Source organism: Rhopalosiphum padi, chromosome 4 (assembly GCF_020882245.1).
Source record: "Rhopalosiphum padi isolate XX-2018 chromosome 4, ASM2088224v1, whole genome shotgun sequence".
NCBI lineage: Eukaryota > Metazoa > Arthropoda > Insecta > Hemiptera > Aphididae > Rhopalosiphum > Rhopalosiphum padi.
Genome location: NC_083600.1, coordinates 17,043,772 through 17,064,045, shown reverse-complemented (window position 1 = coordinate 17,064,045; position 20,274 = coordinate 17,043,772). Strand labels below are relative to the sequence as shown.

Genomic DNA, 20,274 nt, shown 5'->3' with positions numbered 1-20,274 from the left:
TTGATACTTGATGCCAACATTATATAACCAAATTATATACAAAAAAAATAAAAGTTCAAAACACAGGACCAGTAATTGAAGTTCACCGATGAAGATATCAAACCATTGGGGGTAAATCAAAAGACAATAAGAAACATGCTAAATTATTATTGTTATAATAAACCTAGAAATATTATTTAGTTAATTATCTTGTATGTTGAAATAAATAATATTTAAGATTCGTGAAACCCACTGTTTTATTTGTATTCTTAGTATTTACTCGTAAGGTAAAAGTGCTTGTCATTAATAAATTATTTATCTAAATTTATATTGTTTTTGTTTTTTGGCGTGATGTTACAACTTTCCAAGTTGAGTGTCTTATAGAACCTGTAGTTCATAGTGATAAATATAATCCTGCAATAAATATTAAGTTAACAGATTATCAGAGTGTTCCTTTTTGTGTTTGTGACAAAACTTACTTTAAATTTTGTCAAACTGTTTTGATAAATTTATACTTACATCGGTTTGTACCCTCGTTTGATTGGTGTTTGACTTTCTTAGTATTGAGATACCTAATACTCGCCTATCGAACAGACATAATTAATAATCAGAATACGTGTATTTTTTTTCTTATATATTAAACGTTGGCTTCTTTGGCCATTAAATATTAACTTAAAATTAATTTACATTGTTTTGCGGTTTAAATAAAGTAATATGATTGTATTTCTTTTATAAGTTGTATGTATGATGTTGGTTAATTTTTTTTTAACTCAAAGTGTCACACTTGTAAATTTTAATAGGAAAACCAAAATATTGTTTGCGTAAAATTACTTCACTAGAAATATAGTAAAACACAATGCGTTTTTATTAGAAAAAATATATTATTTTTTTATATAAAAACAACAAAATAAAAACACAGAAAAATTATATAAATTTATTATAATAGACTAAATTATATGGCTAGTTTTTATATTTCTTGTATCCGCAAATAGCAAATCCGAAATAACGACTTCAATTACATACTTATTTTGGTATCATTTTTATATCAGGACTATAAACTCTTGTCTATGAGGATTTACACTGTTTACAGTATAAAATGTATATATAAATTGTATATTGCATATAAGTATGCAAATTATACATATACTAACTAACTGGCTAAATCGGGACATTTTTGGATTCTTCGGGGTCAGCGGGAAACAAAGTTCGAAACCGGGACTGACCCACCCATAGTAGGTCGTATGATCACGTTATATAATAATATAATTATTTAAATATTATTTAATATTAGTAGGTATATCACAATCATCAGTGTCATAATAAGATATATAAATCGCTTAGAATGACATTATAAATATTTTATTTTATTATATTTAAATAAAAAATATACCGAAACGGGTTTAATAAAAAAAAAAATTATAAAATAAAATAAACGTCAACATTAAATAGTATTAATCAAAGCGATCGAACACCAATATATAGGTAATATTTGCAAGGCTTGGTAAATTTAAATTGCACTCATCATATTTTAATTTTTTTTTAAACTATACTATACAATTAAAATGACTAACACTAGGATCGACTACTAGATGAGATTAGACCATAAAATCGGTATTAATTGTAAAATCAATAGGCTCTAGAATATCACATTTTCTATCACACACACAGTTAAATAATATTGGAATTTGTGCTTATTCTCTTTTTATTCGCACGGGCATTCAATATTGAAAATATACTCCATCACATTTCAGTTTTCGATTCTATAAGGTACATAATACATATGGATAGTGGCTTCTGATGTACATTTAAATAAAAAAATAATAATTAAGTATAATTTTCTTTAATTTATATCGATAATTAGATATATGTTGCCTCAATTTTTTAGATAACTGTATTTTAATGTTCGATAAAGCACCCGTTTGTCCGTCACGGTCGTTATCAATACAAGTTATAGCACCGCGTGTACCCGTCCCTTCAATTGGTAAATACTAAAAATAGTTCCCACGCGGAAATATTGTTATTTTTTAAATTTGTACGAGTTGATATGTTATTTGAATTACCTTTAAAATCAGATTTAAGAAAAATTATTTTTAGAAAAATATTTCAATAACTGAGAAAATAAGAAAGTATTTGTACGAGTTTGGAATTATGCACCTCAGAATGTTCAATAAAATTATACACTAAATAATATATAATAATTTAAGATTTTAAAAAAATTCGTTTAGTATGAAAAAAAAGGATTTGAGCATGATTGATCAATTATCCAATACATAATGTCAGTTAGGGGGTCAGTTCTTAAAATGAATGTCTCGCAGTTGGTAGTACACGTGCTCAAAATAATTTTCAATCATTCTGTTAGATGTTCGAACCAATTTACCACAAAACAAGTATAATTTGCATAAAAATTCGGAATGCGAGATCCGGTCGGTTTTCTATTGAACGGAATACCATAATAATGCCGAGGAAAATAAAATATTACGATTGGCATTATTATGATTTTGTTTTTTTATTCTGTATAAATATTATAATTTTATTTTTTTGATTGTTTTTGTACAAATATGTTTACTGCGTTCAGATGCCATCTGCAAGAAGTTAATGCGGCAGAAAGAAAAAAGCGAGAAAAAACCTGAAGACAAAACCTGTGTTGTTTCTTGAATACACGTCACGCATTTGTTTGTTTTTGTTGATTTTCAGTTTTATTTGTTTGTTTTTCCTCAAATGACTATTAACAATAAAAGTGTACCCACAGTTTTTAAATTGTTTGACATTTATAATATTTCACCTTGGATATTGTATTATGTATTTATTAAATTTAATGTGTTATGTACAATATCATATTGTTCACTTAATTGTAAAGTGTTATCACTCGACTTTTAGTTTAACTGATAACTTATATTACATAATATGCAAAATGTAATATAATAATAAATATGTCACAATTGTATACACACTAATTTCATGAACTTGTCTTTAAATAAAAACAATACCGTTGTTGCAATACTAACTATAAAATAAATTAATAAATGTATTTAACGTTCGAAAAACATACATTTCGAACCAATGTTGCTCAATTCTTACGTGTGAATAAATATTCTTATCTATCGAAATCTTAGTAGTCATCGCTCCCCAAATACATGATACTGTACTTGTAGCGTCAACAATGAGCTCCATTGTTCAGGTAACAGGAAATAGGTAAAAGATAGACGGTGATGTCGGTGTCGCATTGCCTGTTTGTTCCGAAATTCTATTGACTTTTCACGAAATACAATTGTGTTGATAATCATGCATTGTGATTCTCTGGCCTCAAAGAGTAACTATTTTTTTTTTTTGTGAAAGGATGAGTATATTGTTAGGTATTATATACTAAAGTTTTAACGGTTGTAGTTATTCGCACGGTGACGTTAACTCATGGAAAACGACATTTACCCACGGTTGCAGTGTAAACTTAGTCTCGAGAATCCGCTCACAAAAACATAAACAACAAAAACAAAATATAAACGCTATTAAAACATTTAAAACGTCTGAATTAATTTTTGTCTGAAACAAATATCCCACAGAAATGTATTTCAATCGCGGCAGCAATATATTATATTAAAATAACTATAAAAAAATACGTAAACAACGTCAATTTAAAAATATACAACTCCATCACGGCAAACCGCGTCAAACGTCTTTTGATTATGCGTACGACCAATTACATTTTTATTTTAACTACACATCCTGGATGAATAAAGACTACTTAACAAATTTAACGAAAAACCTTTTCCGTTATATTTCCCGTAAGCCACTCTAGTGTATACACTAGTTTCTTTTGATGTATCTAGTTCGTCGATGACATATCTGAAATCTCTCTCCTAATCGTATGTCAATGTCACCCGTGGTTTGAAAATAACAGGATATACTAGGTTTACTATCCGTTTAAAATATTCGGTAAATACAATTGAGCACGCTTATTAATTATTATTTCAATACATTGCCAAATTCAATTACAATGTAAAGGACGTGTAATACTAGTGTAGCCATATGTCACTGTGACATTTTTTTATTTAAATTTTTTATTTATATAATATGTAAATATATATACTTATTGTAAAGATATATATTTACATATTATATAAATAAAAAACGATGGAACTTCGTTGGGTGTGAAGTGGTTATTAATCAGTCGGATGGTCGTGACACCATCTGTGTTTTAGCTAATGTCTTCTGGAATCACCTGGGATGTTGAGAGCAGATAAGTTTGAAACTAAAGGATCGCGGAGGTTTGAATGGAAGCGTTTATAGAGAGATTTGGCTACGTTTTACATTGTTTGAATGGAGAGGTCATTATATGGAGTGTATGGTTTAAAACATAAAATTGAGCATTTATTATTTGTCATGGGCATTTGAATTGAAATTTATCGATTTTCTTCATGTTCGATGGTTTAGCCGAACCATCCATACTGTTTGTAAAGAAATGTGTTAACCACATTTTGTGTCAACAAAATAATGTACCATTTGTTGTTTATACAAATTACTTATGTAATATGTTCATATTATACAATATATTAGCAAAGTCACATTATGTGTATTATTTTGTAACCAATTTCTTTAAAAAATGTACGTGTTAATACATTTTAATTTTAATACTTTTAAATTTTTGCTTTAATATGCAAGAATCATTTTTCACATTAATAATTCATATACAAATAAATACCTAGTAATGTTTTTGTTTTTATTAAGAAAAAAACAACGTAATCAAATAACTTGTAACTTGCAACAAGTTACAACACTAATTAAATAACTTACCCGTCTTTGAGTCTATATCAAAAATATAAGTAAAAAGATCTTTCATATTCTGATAAAGTTTGTCTTTATACATTTCCATGTTAGGTAAATGAAATGACAGGTTTTGCTCATTATATCGTACTCAATTTTATTATTTTCTTGAGTCAGCAGAATTATTAAAATTACAAGTGTGTTCTTCAACCGTCCAGATAAAAAAGCTATAACGTGCTCAATCGTTCGATAGCCATAATACCGATTTGTATAATTGGTATTTTGTTATCGCACTACGTCACTATAGTATACATGTTATGTTATAAAAATCATTATATAGCAGCCGTTTTCTCTCAATACCTACTAAGTACCTTTATAATAATATTTAAAACAAACTAAATATAAAATAATTAATGGAGAACTTTTTTTTTTTACTTAATTCATCAACTAGATACGTCATAATAATATGCTTACGGGTATTTATCTGCGGTGAAGGTGAAAATCGATTTATCGCTAAAATGATACGTATTGGGGACGTCATAATAATAATAATATATAAGTGCCTACTACCTATCCCAGGAACACGCAACGTACACAAATAAAAATATTATACTATTTATCTATAAATGTTCCATGCAGTATGTTTGTGGAACATCATGGTCGGATATATTTATGCGTACAACCTGAGATGACAGTATTTATCCCACAAAATACTATTTCTAGTTTAAATTGGACATTTTTTCGGTCGATTCACTACAAAAAAATTGTATGAAAATCCCTTGCAGCCTCACATTGTAGGTGAAAACAAATGAGTCACGCAAAAACTTTTAGTGTTATACGCACAAATTATCGTAATTTAATGAAATGATAAAGATAAATCATCACTAAACTATATTATAATCAGTTTACTATTTATTTTAATTTTTTTTATCTATTCATTTAAAAATATGCATTTGTACTTTTATTTTGTTATTGTAAAATAACTTTTATTATTAGTACCGTCAGCGCTCATTTTACTTATTTATATGTAGGTACATTATAATATTATATTATTATGTAGTTCCATTTTTGAATAAATTATTATTTTAGAATTGTTAGTATTAAATAAATATATTTATTATAGCATTTCTTATGTAGACATAGTAGTTTAAATAATTTTACCATATATTTTTTTTTTAATTTATCATTTTTAGAAAAACCAACAAAAAAAATGTTGTTTAGATGTAATTATGTTTATCGTCTAAATTACATATACCCGATCAAACTAATCACACGTAAATAAATATATAGTTTAAACTATAATTATCATTAAAAACAACAAATCACGTATTTAATTTTGAGAAATATTGAACTAATCCCTTAAGCACAATTTTTACTTAAATACATTACTTTTATTCGTTTAAGAATTTTCTCGAAAAATATATTATATTGTATATTTACATCGTTATTATTGTAAAATTCCAATGTTATAAATGTCTAATATTTAATATTATATTATATAAAATATAAATATATTTAATATTATATTATATTCATTTTTTTGATTTCAATATTTAACTATTTTTTATAAGTCCATTGTCTATTATTTATAATAAATTCACCCTGCATTTTTATTTATGTTTTTTAATTGATCAATTTATTAATTATTATAAATTGTTAAAATAGTTTTGAAATTTACAATTCAGGGTTTTCAATCGTTCTCACATATATCATAAAAAAATAATACTATTATTTAGACTCATCTTCCATTTATATATTATGAGTAATTTGTAAACTTTTTTTATTATTTGTTATTTATTAATATTTGTAAAACTTTATAGAAATGTTTATATCTCCGTGTAGAAATGATTTAATTGTATATACATTTATATAAAATATCATTTTAACTTTGTAAATTTGTTTTTATAGGATTTATTTTTAACTTTTTATTATTAAGAATCATTTAATGTAAAATAAAATTTTACAATTTTTTATATTATCCGTTTTTTATATAATAATTGTTTTCTATGAAAATTTTTGGCCTCCTCTTCTCCGTCGACTGGCTGTTCTCGTTCTATTTTTAAGGTTTTTTATTTAAACAAAAATATAATAATTTAATTCTATTTATCAACTGACATAAATAATAATTATCAACAATCACTCATCGAGTGCCTTTCGATGTCTAGAGTATTATCGTTGATCAGTGTCAATACGCATTATTAATATATATTATCATAACATATTAATCGGTTGCTTTAAAATTATTGAAAATTGTAATTTATTAAAATAATAATAATAACGAAGTGAAATTTGTTTAACAATTTAATTGTGAGAATGTAGCATATTAGCATGTACAATTAATGTATACAAATTTTGGCAAGCTATACTTGTTTGTATTGGCTTAACTTGTATATGAGTGATTGTATATACACGTGTATGATCATGGTATATTTCACCAGTCAGATGTATGACCGCTATATAGTCAGTACTTAATGTTTTTTTACCATATTATGTATTGTTATAATTATTTTTTTTTAATTATAATTTATTATTTTAAAAGGTCTCAACACAATTTGCGTTTTAAACGTCTAGGAGAACTAGTTGGAATCGTGAGAGAAGAAAGTTTTTTGAGTGGAAGGAAATATGGTAATGGAATCTTTTATAAAAGCGTTTGGCTTCTTCGTTGATTGTATGTAATTTTATGTTTAAACGGAGAGTATGATTTTGAATATATGGGGAACATAAATTAGTTTTCTTAGGATAATTCTTTGGAAGGATTAGGTTTTATTTAAATTAGTTTTTTAGCCGTGAGTATTCTTAGACGAGAAAATAAACAATAAATACCAAAAAAATAATCGTTATTCATACGTCCAAATTAAGTTTTATCCGAATCAAATATCACGCAGAAGTTTATTTCGATCGTAGTGGGCGGTGGCAAAATATATTATTATTGATTATAAAAACTATTTATAAACAATCTTATTATTTTAAAACAACTAACCATGTGGTGAAGGTCAAAATCGTTTAACCATTAATGGATGAATACAACTTCAAAGTTCAAAAATTGAGTTTAGTTTTGATGTATTTTATATTTTTTATTTTACATCAACATATGTGTACCATTTAACATTATATTTTTTCATTTGGATTTTAAAACAGGTGTTTTTTAAATAAACACATAAAATATTTAACTGTTTTGATACATAAACTCCAAATTAAAAAGGCACTGAATAATTGGTGTTTATAAAATCATAGTACCAATGCAGAATAAAACATTTTAGGTTTATTCTTCGTAATAAAAAGTTGTTCTTTGTAATTATCTAAACTAAAACTATGATTTCATATAAAGTTTTAATAATATTAGCTATAGTTATTGACATTGTTACAAACAATTCTACTAATCTAGGGAACAGTATACGACAGGCATATAACGATGGTAACCAATAATAATTACTTAATTATTTATTAATTATATTAAGATATGTAATTTATATTTATTAATAAATATAAAATTAATAATATAATACGCATCATAATTGTAATAGTTTAATTCATTGGTTCTCAAACTTTTATTAAGCACAGCACACTTTTCAAAAATTTTCAAGGCCCACTGTAACTTTTTTTTTTTGCACCAAATAAGATGAACTAAATTGTTTTTAATAATAATTACAATTTTTGGTTGAAAATTTGTGTTTATAATACTAACTAGACTCTAATTATTTAATGAATTATTCATATATCAGAATATCATTTTGCTATAAACTATGTTTATATAAATATTTTAACAAGCATTATTGAAATTTATATGTATTTTGTTATTTTGTTTGATTTGATATACTCTTCCTTTAGAAAATGGGTTGCTTCTGAAAATTAGAATTGAAATAGAGCAACCCAGTGATAAATAAACGAAGATAAATTTCCTATATTCTGACATTACATATAGAAGTCGAAACAGCATTATAGATGTGACTGAATAATTAGTTACTGGTGATTGGAAAGCATTAACAAAAAATCATATTTCTATATACATTATAGTTTCTTTATTTTAAACGAAACAACAAAACTTTACATAACATTACTGTTCATTTAGCCTATTACTACTTCATGTTTAGCCGAAAAACAGAAATAAGTTCAAAATAACTAACTATAGATAATTATATATAATAATATTATATTAGGATTAACTATTTCTGATAATACTTGGCATGTAAATTATGTAAAATAAAAATATAAAAATGAAATAATAAAATATATTACAGTTACTTTTTATTATATTATTCTAACCGGTAAATGTTAGTAAATTGTTTTTCTATATTAATGTTTTTTTTTTTTTATTAATATTATTTAATAAAATATATCAAATTAATTTTAAATTACATCAGTATCAGTTTTCAGTTATGTAGAACAAAAAAATATTAACTAGGTATATGAAATCTTATTTCGAAGCAATGTTCTTTGTTGTATCTTTTGAAAATATGATTTCATTATTAGCGTCATATTTATATTTTAATTTTTTATCCGTTTGTTAATACCATGCATTTTTTTAACTTTTTCGGAAAACTATTTATTGACACTTGATGTCGGTAATTATGTATCATGGACTATTTTTGTTTTCTGCGATTTAAAAGAAAGGTTCCAATCTTTATATAATGGCCCCTGTTTGTAAATTTAAATGTCTGTTTGATGTCTAATAGATATGATAAATACACTATTTATAGGTACACACGAAATATATAACAGGTTATATATTATAACCACCATATTTAATATACAGATTTATTAATTACCAAAAACACTGTTCAAAAACTACTCATTTCACATTCACACTTAGACCAAGAAACTGCACTATCATAACCTTCAACGACCTATCCATCACTCCCATTTGTTATTCAGGCTTCCAAAATTGTATACATTTTAAAATAATCAAAATCTATAAATGATTAGTCACTCGATCAACCATTAAGTATTCAAAAATATACTACATAATAAACATAATATCCATACAATTTTAAACATCAAATGAACAATTTCAAGCAGAATTTATTTTTATTTTTTAGAAAGCAATAGTAAGGGATTTTATAACAATAAATTATAATTAATAAATTGTATTATTTATTTATTGACACAACATACCTAACTATAATAAAGTGACTCCATTATATGTATTTGGTGTACTTATATAATATTTCAGTTTTTATTTTTTCATTAAAATTTGAGTATTGATATTAATTAAATTATATAATCTATATTGTTTTATGTTCTGTGTTTGGTCTATGAAATTAATGACTCATCAATTTTATATATCAAATTATTATTATTTTTTGTTTTTAGATTGCATTAGTAAGATACCTCGTATATCAGTTAATTATTCTTAATACATTTTAAAATTTATTTGTTTAACATAACCATGATTAAGTTACTTAAATTTATCTACTAAGAATACCTTTATGATATTTTTTAAACTATCATAATGAGTTTTTATTTTGTACAAAAATATAGCTTTTTATACGTTTTTTTACTATCGGTAGAATCATCTTTCAATTATATTATTATACATTTTTTTGTAAATTGACGAATGGAATTTATAATCACATATATCACATATAATTTTATAAGCTTTTAAGGAAGAATGTTAACAGAATTCGTAAAAATCTCAAAACTACATAATAATACATTATCTTTAGAAATTTTAAAAATTATTCTGTTTAGGTACCTATATTTAATATTTTAAAATGTAATTCATGTTTTTTTATAAATTGTCTTTAATTTAAAAAAGTTTCTACCGGAAAGTAAAATTAATTTTTATAGCATAAATGGTTATGGTATAATTTTAAAATATTTTGAGCTTTTTAAAAACATGAAAAATTTAACATTATTTAAAATTTTTTTCTCTTATTAATGTTTATAAAATATTTTTTGCTGAAAATTCAATAAAAGATCCCCATACATTTTTCTTATAACATACCTATATAATAATTAAAAGTACATAAGTACCTACCATTTTTTAATATGAATTTGAAGAATAAATGCTTATGAATTTAAAAAAAATTATGATTACTACAATTATTATATAGTAAAAAATAAATGATACCCAAACAAAATTACCACAGATATTTAACATTTTTAATTAATATTTATATTCTATTTCTTAAACACTGTAATATCTTTGAAATATCTTAAGTTATTCATAAGAATTTAAAATTTATATTTTCTTATTTTTTTCATTAAATCAAGATAATGGATATTTTCGATTAGTAATAAACTTAAAATTTAATAATATAAGGTTCCTAACAAGTTATTCATTCCGTAAACAAAAAAGTACCTATATTTAACACTTACTATTCTACTATTTTAAAATCTTACCTAATAATTTCTCTGTTTTTATTTGATAAAACTTTTTATAAATAGTTTCTTTGAATAAATTGTATGTATACTAATATTATATGTTAAATATTTGAAATTAACTTACAGAATATTTAAATTTATTAGGGTTTATACGTAAGTGTACTTTTATAGTTCTACAGTGATAAAAATAAGTATTGTTAGAACATTTTTAAAAAGTGTATATATGTATGTTTATATATAACCAGATAAAATAGGTAAAACTATGGTATAATAATAACATATTTGCATTCATATTGCAATACCTATTAATTTGTACAATACATTATACATAAATATACGTATTACACAGAAGAATAAACGTCTAATCCTAATGTTTTATATGAATAGATAATGATACATTTAGCAATTACTGTGTTGCAGAGTCAATGGGTAAGTAATTTATAATGGTACCTATAGTATATAAAAAATTGGGAATAGGGTGTCCGAACAGGGTACGTCGTCGCTTCTGACGCGTATTGTCGCCGCATCGAATTCCGGTCACGGGTGGGCAAGCAACTGTTTAAGGGGCAAGTCCTCCAACCGGACATGGCAGAAATCTACGGGTGCCCAACTAAAAATCCTGCTAAATAGGCGTCCATACACCTTTGGCTTACTCCCGGAAACAGCGATATACAAAATAAAAAAGTTTAAAAAGTTATAACAATTGCAATGCTTATGTTTAAATACAATTTAAATTGCATTCAACTTCACAAATTTCACTAATTTCACTAATCATAAAATATAATATGTTCACACACCGTAAGTTTTCGAAGGAAGTTTAATAATATTTCTATATTGTTTATCCGGTGTTGGCACCGATGCGGTCGGGACATTTGCGTCGGCACCTTTTTCGTGCCATTTGCGGTCAAATTATTTCTAACTACCTGACTATAAGATTTGGGTGCTATATATAATATTTTATATACTATATACTTAATTTATGTTAATATGTATAATATAATACTTTTTTACTATAATTGATATAATTATATACTTGTCAAATATATTATATTTAAACTTCCCTTCACACTTTTCCAGGCTTAGGACTGGCAGTATTTTTTACTGGCGTGTTTAAAAATGCACATAATAATATATTTTTCAATCACAATTCACTGTATTTACATAAAAAAAATTTGAAAATATTTATTATTATAAAAAATGCACATAATAATATATTTGTCACAATTCACAGACTCACAGTACATAATAAACATAACCTTATTCTAATTTTTGAATAATAGCTAATTTTTTTTAAGCATTTTTCTAAATCATTATCTAATTCATAGTCTACTAATGTTTTTCTAATTCTTTCGTCTAATTGTATGTACATTTTTTTTCTCCTTTTACCTTCCATATTCAAGTAGCTTCTTTCATATAAAAGTTCCGCATTTTCAGTCTCTTTTTGAAGACAGCTATATAAGTTCATAAACGTTGGTCGCGGTGTATTTAATATTTTATATAGTTTACTATTCCAACCCTCAACAATATTATTGGTTCTGTGTCTTCTTTTATGACAGTTCCACATTCCCCTTGCAATAATTGGATTTTCCAACCACTGTTCAATAAAATAATCATAAAATAATTTAAGTATATCATTATCAGGTGTATTACTGATTATAATAATCCAACCTTCATCTATGTCACTAATTGGAATATGAGCTAAAGCAGAACACATTCTAACGTGTAATCGAATATCTGCATTATTTTTATAAGTACTTGTTAATCCAATATTTTGAATTTTTCTCCAAAGTGCTTGATTAAAATGAAAGTTGCAACCGTGTATTTTAGCACTAGGAAATATTTGTGTAATTGATTGAATAGTCGAGATTTCAAAGTCTAATGTAAAAGATTCAGGATTAAAATTTGGAATATGTGTTTTAACCATCGAAAATAAACGTTCGTAAACCATTTTTGATTTATTCGGAAGTAATATATATATCACAGGAATTATATTTATTTCTTCGTTCGTACACCCAATATCTATATGTATAGTGTAAATTTAGTAAAATTGTTTACTACAACTTTTAAATGTACCATCTACAAAACAAGCTTTTCCTTCAGATGCAATTTGTCTACATTTAATTGAACACAAACCTATAATCCTATTTTCTTCTCCGTCATCAAATAATACAAATTCGGAATCGCAAGGTACAATAATATCTTCTCTTAATTTAGGATCCAATGCATTTCCGAGTGATATACGCCGTATACGATTCAATGTTGTTTTTACCGATGAGTAAACTGGAATTTCAGTTAATAAATCTAATCCCTGATCTAATAATGGTGTAAACTCTTCTCGAAAAATTTAAGAGGGAGAACTTGTTGTATCAAGTGTACGTTGTTTTACAATATTATATATTTTTTTTACTTCAATTTTTGCTAAGTCATAGTTACATTTATGATTGGTAACACTTACAACTTTATTACCTGTCGTTCTTAATCTTCCTTTGCATTTTTCATCTTTTTTCTCATTCAAGCAAACCCAGGTTATAATATTTGCGTTATTTGTTCGATACTTTCTATATTGATAGTCGTCATGTATAGCTAGAGGATGACCTTTAGTTGTCTCTATCACTTGTCAAATGTCCCGGAAACTGTTTATTCGTGATTATTATTGCCCAGACCGGTATAGACAGGTAAAATACAATTATTATCGTGTGCGCAAACCAGTTATACTTTTAATATTACCGTTTGCGTTCCGATTTTTATGATATTATTATAACACTCTGTTATGGATGTAACATGATTGGCGCTGCCCTACTTTTTACATTTGAAAAATGCAACACCATTGCGCTTTTACGTGGTAACTAACAAGATTCAACCCATTTTACCTACAAAAACACACTACGATTGCATTAGAGCCTATAATAAAGGTATTTCCTTCATATATATTTTCTAATACTCAATTTATAAATACAATTAGATTTGGTTAATTAAAACTTTTAACTTCGATTTCGAGTTAATAAAGTTCGACTGTATTAAATATTAATTCACGGAATTATAAAAATGTTCAAGTATTCTTTTAATCCGTTTAACAATTTTCCTTTCTAGTTTTACATGCTTAGGACTATAACTAAAATTATATTTTAATTGTTGGCTTGGTTAAAAATTAACCAGTAAAACTGTGAGTTATTAAGTTGGTGGAATGATTCTAGCCTATACAACTGGTGGAAAAACCACACTAATTGTCAAATATATAATCCGTAAAATCAAAGCTATCGGTAGGAACGTTTTCAATTAAACATGAATAGGCGACGCTGATCAAATTTTCAGGTAAAAAAACAAGAGCAAAAAATCATTTTAACCAATGATCTATTTCTGACTTTGAATTTTATCCTTTTAATAAGTTGCTTTGGATTTGCGTTTTTTGGGTGTAAAAAGGCAGGGCGGATGCAATCGTGTTTCACAGTTCAGTTATATAGATGATTACCAACCTTATTATCAATGACATCGTATCAATATGCATAATAAATATGTTATAACTTATTTATTTATTTTTTTTTTTTTTTCATAAACTATGCAATAACTCTAATATTTGCGGGTCATTACCATGAATAATTAGATTTAGATGATAAAAAAGCACCGCAATCATTTAATTTAAAACTGAAAACTGTAATGGATCGAGTGGAAAAAGATTTTGTGAGTTTTGTAAATGTATTTTTATTTTTTAATGTGACACCAACTTACTTAAGTATCTCTTATAAATTAAAATTATTTTATTATCAATAGAATTTACTTTTTTATTCAAATAAAACAATCAGACTTTGTAGTCTTTAAATTGTCTATCTAAAAATTAAATCTTAAAGAATTTAAAGCAATGATATTAAATAAAAATCAATGCAATAAAACTTAGTTTCAATAAATTGTTAATAATCATAACTGATTTCAAATAAATTACATATTACCACATTAAATACATATTATAGATTCAGTGCATACTACTTGCGTCCCAAATTGATAACAGAAAGTATAAGAGGTAACTTGCGTCAGAATAGTTTGGACTAGTCAACAAGTGGTTAGGATGCAACTTACTGTCTTATTTATTGATGTGTTAATCGCGTCTCGAATGATAATTTCGTAACGATATAGTATATACCTATATAAGAAAAAAACATATGGGTATAGATACGTAAATTGCTTTATTCCATAATTATTTAAAAATTGTAGAAACATTTCACAAAATCTCTAATTTCAGAACTATATATAGGTACTTGTATATCTTTAAAATATCACTTATACTATTCGAGGTAGTTTAAGGTATTTATCTTAATTTATTAAATTAATAAGCGTAGTATATACAAATAGTTTTGATGAAAACGCGGTCAACATCCCATTTAATGGAAACGGATATTGGTTTCAACGTGTTAAACCCCGAATAATAAACTTATAAAAGATGTTGTTTTGATTAGGTAGGTATTTGAAAGGTTTAGTGATACGGTGATTTTAACGCATTACCAGTAATATATTATTAGTAATTTACCATATTAGATTGTTCTATGCGATAATAACTTAATGATTATTTAAATATTATTTTTCGAATAATTAAATTGCAAAATGTACGTTTATTTGAATAATTTTAATTGTATTGACATAACCGTATTTTAATATTTTTTACAAAAATTACAGATCACAGTCTTATTGTGTTTAATTATGTTTCTAGGAAAATATGGATGAAAATGCAGTAGTGAAAAGTGATGACATTAAAGGTATGCTATTCAATAAATGTTCAAAATTATTACAGACATTATCATCTTTAACATATTGTGTTAACAAACATTTTAACGAATCGGTAGTTTTGTTGTTTAAAAAAAAAACATTTATAACAACTATTGAATCCATATCCAATCCATGGCACGTCAAACATTTTTAAAAACGTATTTGTATGTATACTATTTTAAAAAGTATGAAAATAATACCTATGTTGTAATGGCCAGACTGCTGTTGTGCCTAGAATATGGGAATTCATGGTATAATACTTCGCAATTGATGAAAGGGTCCATATTATAGAGTCACGTAGAATTTCACACAATTTATTTGTGAGAATTCTGCCGACCATATGAAATTAGTTTATTATAGATTATAAAACTTATTTCATCTTAAAATTATCGACAGATTATATTACGGAATTTTATGAAAATATCTTGAATAAAGGGAGGAATTTTTATGGTAAGTATAATTCCTAAATGTATTTATTTTGATAATTATTTATTTATTTATGTTGTGTTAATGCTCAATAATGTAACTAGTGAAAAACTAGACCTAACCGTATAACATAATATTCTTTTGTTCATTCATAACAGAAAAACCACTAAAGACGGTAGAACAATTTTGTAAGAAATATGGTTAGTAAAAATAGTGTAAACATGTTATTCCTACTAAGAACATTTATGTAGCATAACCTATGTTGTAAATTAGTTTTATTATAAATATGAAAATTTCCTTTATTATATTTTATACCAAATAATGATATAAATAGTTTCATGATGTAAATAGATTCCATTAACCTAAATATTCGAAACTATTATAACTGAATTGCATAAACGTCACGAGTTACATATTTTATGCAATTGACATTTTAAATCGTATACTAGTCATGTGTTTATATATACGTTGAGTGTAAAAACGACTTGAGTTATAATTTTTTTATCTATACAATTACAACCAAAAAAATCTGGTTGTGAGCTGTAACATCGTTAGTCAATGACTTGTGTGTAGTTTTACACTCTACAGTATCTTCTGATCCATATAATCGTATTAAAACATATTTTGAAGGTAAACACCTAATTTTTATTATTAACAATATCAATCTATATCGGATTCCGAAAATAATGTAATATAATCTGAATGCAGTATAGGTAGATTATATTATTTCATAGACATTTCAGTTTACCAATAATTTAGTTATTTATTGTTACACAGTATGTTTCAACTGCTTCAAGTACATTATTTTAAGTGATTTATTCATTATTAAATTAATAATATTAATAGTGTCAACACTACCTGAAAAAAATTATATTGAATTACCAATAAAGAAACTATATAGGCATTTTTATTTGTGATTTAATGTTATAGTAATTTTAAAATTTTTTTTTTGTTTAATAAATATTCATTTTTAAATTAATTTTTTTTTCAAAATTATTTTTATTATACAATTTTTATCAAATATTCAAAAATTTTAAATAAATGAATCATGAGTCATGGGGTTAATGCAATCATCGGATAATTGTATTCGTCGAGAAGTAAAGATTTAAGTCTACGGTTTATACTTTTTAAATAACAAAAAAAAAAATTATAATAAAGCTATTTGAAAAAAGATCGTTATTTTAAATTTAAATACTTATCCTATTTTTTTCAAAATTAGAACGTCAAACATTTATTAAATGAAATTGTTATAAATTATTTTTAATACTATTTATTAACTAGGTAACCACCATCTATGAATACAATTGATTTATGAAGATTGTATTTTATATTTAGCAACCAGAGGAAGTATTTGTAGTTGTTCACGTAAGTATTTATCTGTTATATTTATTATAAATTGGAATTGATCTTTAAAATAAACTATTCATTTTATAATATTATAATCTTTATTTATTTTTCATATAGTACCAGTTAGTTCTTGTAAATTAAAGACAATTGTTATAACTTTTTTTTTATTAAAATAATGGTATGAATAAATCAGTATAATATTTCGAAGACAGATTTTATATTTGTATTAAATAAATAATATGGAATTATAACAGTTGATCGAAAACCATTTATTTCACGACAATTATTTCTCACAAACGACAATTGGTCAAAGAACAAATGTTCACAAAATTTTTTTTAAGAATAGAACAAGATTTAGCAATAACAAATAATTCCGTTGAATGTTGAAATAACTGTTTGACTATGTGGAAAACATCCATAAATATGGTGTTTTATTGAAGCTTATTAAAAGAAAGAAAAATGCATAAATTGGTTCAAAATTGAGCAGTAAAAATTAAAAAGTAAATAGTAAAAAGTATATTTATACAACTAAAAAAGAATAGCAAGATTGAGTTAAGATAATTAAAAAAACTCTATTGATTCTCAAAATCGTTGATTATCTACATGGAAAAGTCTATAATTTTTAAATGCAAATTTAAATTTAAATTATACGTATTTTATAAAAATTTTTTAGCAATTTTAATTAACTTAATTGTTCAAGTGCAATTTAAATAATAAAAAAAAAAAAATTATTTGTACTATAGTAATTATTATTAATTATTAATTATAGTAATTTATTTAGTAATTAAATTTGACATATTTTTTATGAATTTAATGAATATTATAATATTTAGTCTTAAGAACAATTTTTCTTCAACCAAATGTTGTTTTCGAGTAATTGTCATTCGATCAATTGACTGCATGATACCACATAATATATACGTATTGACTATTGACATTTATTTCATTAATTTGTCGCTAAATTTATCATTATACAAAATTTATAACAATCTTATTTTATTTATAGCTTCTTTATCTTTAATGTTTAATTTTTTCCGTAAGTGCATGTATTTGTTTATTATTTAGATTACTCAGTAATAATTTTATTATACTGTCATAATTATTGTACTTACATAAAAACAAACGTTAATTAATAGCTAATACTTATATACTACGACAAATGTTAACTCATTATTAACGTTGAAACGTTGAATCATTAATTATAGATATCTGTAATAGATAGCTCACTGCAATGAGAAATATGTTATGCGGAAAAATCGGATATTACTTTAAAGCGTTGTTGCTGTCGCGTAGTCAGTATGATCGGATAACGTTATAATCATCGCTATAGTGTCGCAATGGTCATGGTCCGTTGTGGCTAATCGCGATCACTGACGACTATTACCGGCCAACACGCCGAATAAAGCCCATTTTACATAGACGCGTATAATATATCATACGTGCGCTGATAAAAATGCGACTTTCTTTTGAGTTTAAAATGTCACACGTACGCGTACCAATGTACCATACGTATCAACTATCAAAATTGCTGGATGGAGATATTGTCATTGTGCCTTATTTGTCATTTTTTTTTTAGTATACACCGTGCCATTTAAAAGTTATTACGAATAAATTAATTTTATTAGTCATATACAAGTATTAATATTTTATGGTGATATTTTTTAATGATTATTATTTTTAAATATTGGTTTAAAAATTGTGACGCAAGAGTTCTTTTATTATACCACCAGTACCAGATAGGTACGATGGACGAGTATATAGTTAAAATACTTATTATTTTGCATATAATATATATTTTCTAATAAAAAATCAATGGTAGTTATGTTGATAAGAATTGATTTATTTTGACAAAAAGTATTAATTTTCTGATTGACGGAGTAATCAGTTTGCGGTGTGTTGTCCATTGAATGTAAGACCTTGATATTTTTGGGGAAATGTCTCAGTAGTAAAATATTTACATCTAATGACGGTGTTACTCCATTGAGTTGGTATACACAACTGGTTCGCATTAATTTAAAAACATAAAATACATACATTAAATGAAAACATTTTTATAATATTATTAAAGTAAGTATTATCTGATTTACTGCATTTCAAATCGTATTCTCTTAGTAACTTTGTTAATAATTTAATCACGATTTATGTCTTAATTTCACAGAAATTATGAGTAAGCTCACATAATAATTATTAGTATAGAATATTGTATTATTTAAAAATAAAACAATTTGGTCAACATTAAAGAATTAAATAACACCTTTTTAAAAAATTCGTTGAATTAAATATGTATTTCAATGAGTAAATTTAATATTATAATTTGATTCATTATTTGTTTATATATTATATCAGAATGTAAAAGTAAGAAAAATTTTTTATACATGCATCATTTTTTAGCCTAATTGGTAACCTTAGGATGACGATGTGGTCAATGAAAATAATGTAATAAAAACATTTTATCAATAATTTTATAACAACTTTTCAAACAATTTGAAAAAAAAAAATTTTTTCAAACAAATTATTTTGAATATAATAGTTGACAATTTAACATTCTATGATCGATCATTTTTAAATAAAATAAAGTTAACTTTTTTTAAAAAAACTCCTATTACAGCTATGTATCTCATTAAATCATTCATTTGTAGTATTTTTAAAAAAGGTTTAAAAAATAATCTATATAAAATTTAAATC

General features: G+C 24.9%; 1 protein-coding gene across 2 annotated transcripts; it reads left to right on the top strand.

The window, feature by feature from the left end:
* The first annotated feature begins 7,964 nt into the window (after positions 1-7,964).
* Positions 7,965-20,210, top strand: LOC132930270 (uncharacterized). Of its 2 annotated transcripts, XM_060996045.1 has the most exons (11): positions 7,965-8,152; positions 10,048-10,056; positions 11,188-11,214; positions 11,449-11,490; positions 14,663-14,739; positions 15,761-15,806; positions 16,213-16,266; positions 16,401-16,442; positions 17,578-17,607; positions 18,596-18,625; positions 19,748-20,210. In XM_060996045.1, exons 1-11 carry the CDS (start codon positions 8,050-8,052, stop codon positions 19,768-19,770), a joined length of 483 nt encoding a protein of 160 aa, XP_060852028.1. In that variant the 5' UTR covers positions 7,965-8,049; the 3' UTR covers positions 19,771-20,210. The 2 variants fall into 2 exon arrangements, with proteins under 2 accessions (XP_060852028.1, XP_060852029.1); XM_060996046.1 differs by lacking the exons at positions 17,578-17,607; positions 18,596-18,625; positions 19,748-20,210 and adding an exon at positions 17,524-17,571.
* The last annotated feature ends 64 nt before the right edge of the window (positions 20,211-20,274 follow it).

Coding starts and splice junctions, on each gene's coding strand:
- LOC132930270 (XM_060996045.1), top strand. CDS start 8,050: ATGATTTCATATAAAGTTTTAATAATATTAGCTATAGTTATTGACATT. Junction 15,807..16,212: donor GAAAAGTGATGACATTAAAG/GTATGCTATTCA, acceptor AATTATCGACAG/ATTATATTACGGAATTTTAT. Junction 17,608..18,595: donor AAGTATTTGTAGTTGTTCAC/GTAAGTATTTAT, acceptor TTTTATTTATAG/CTTCTTTATCTTTAATGTTT.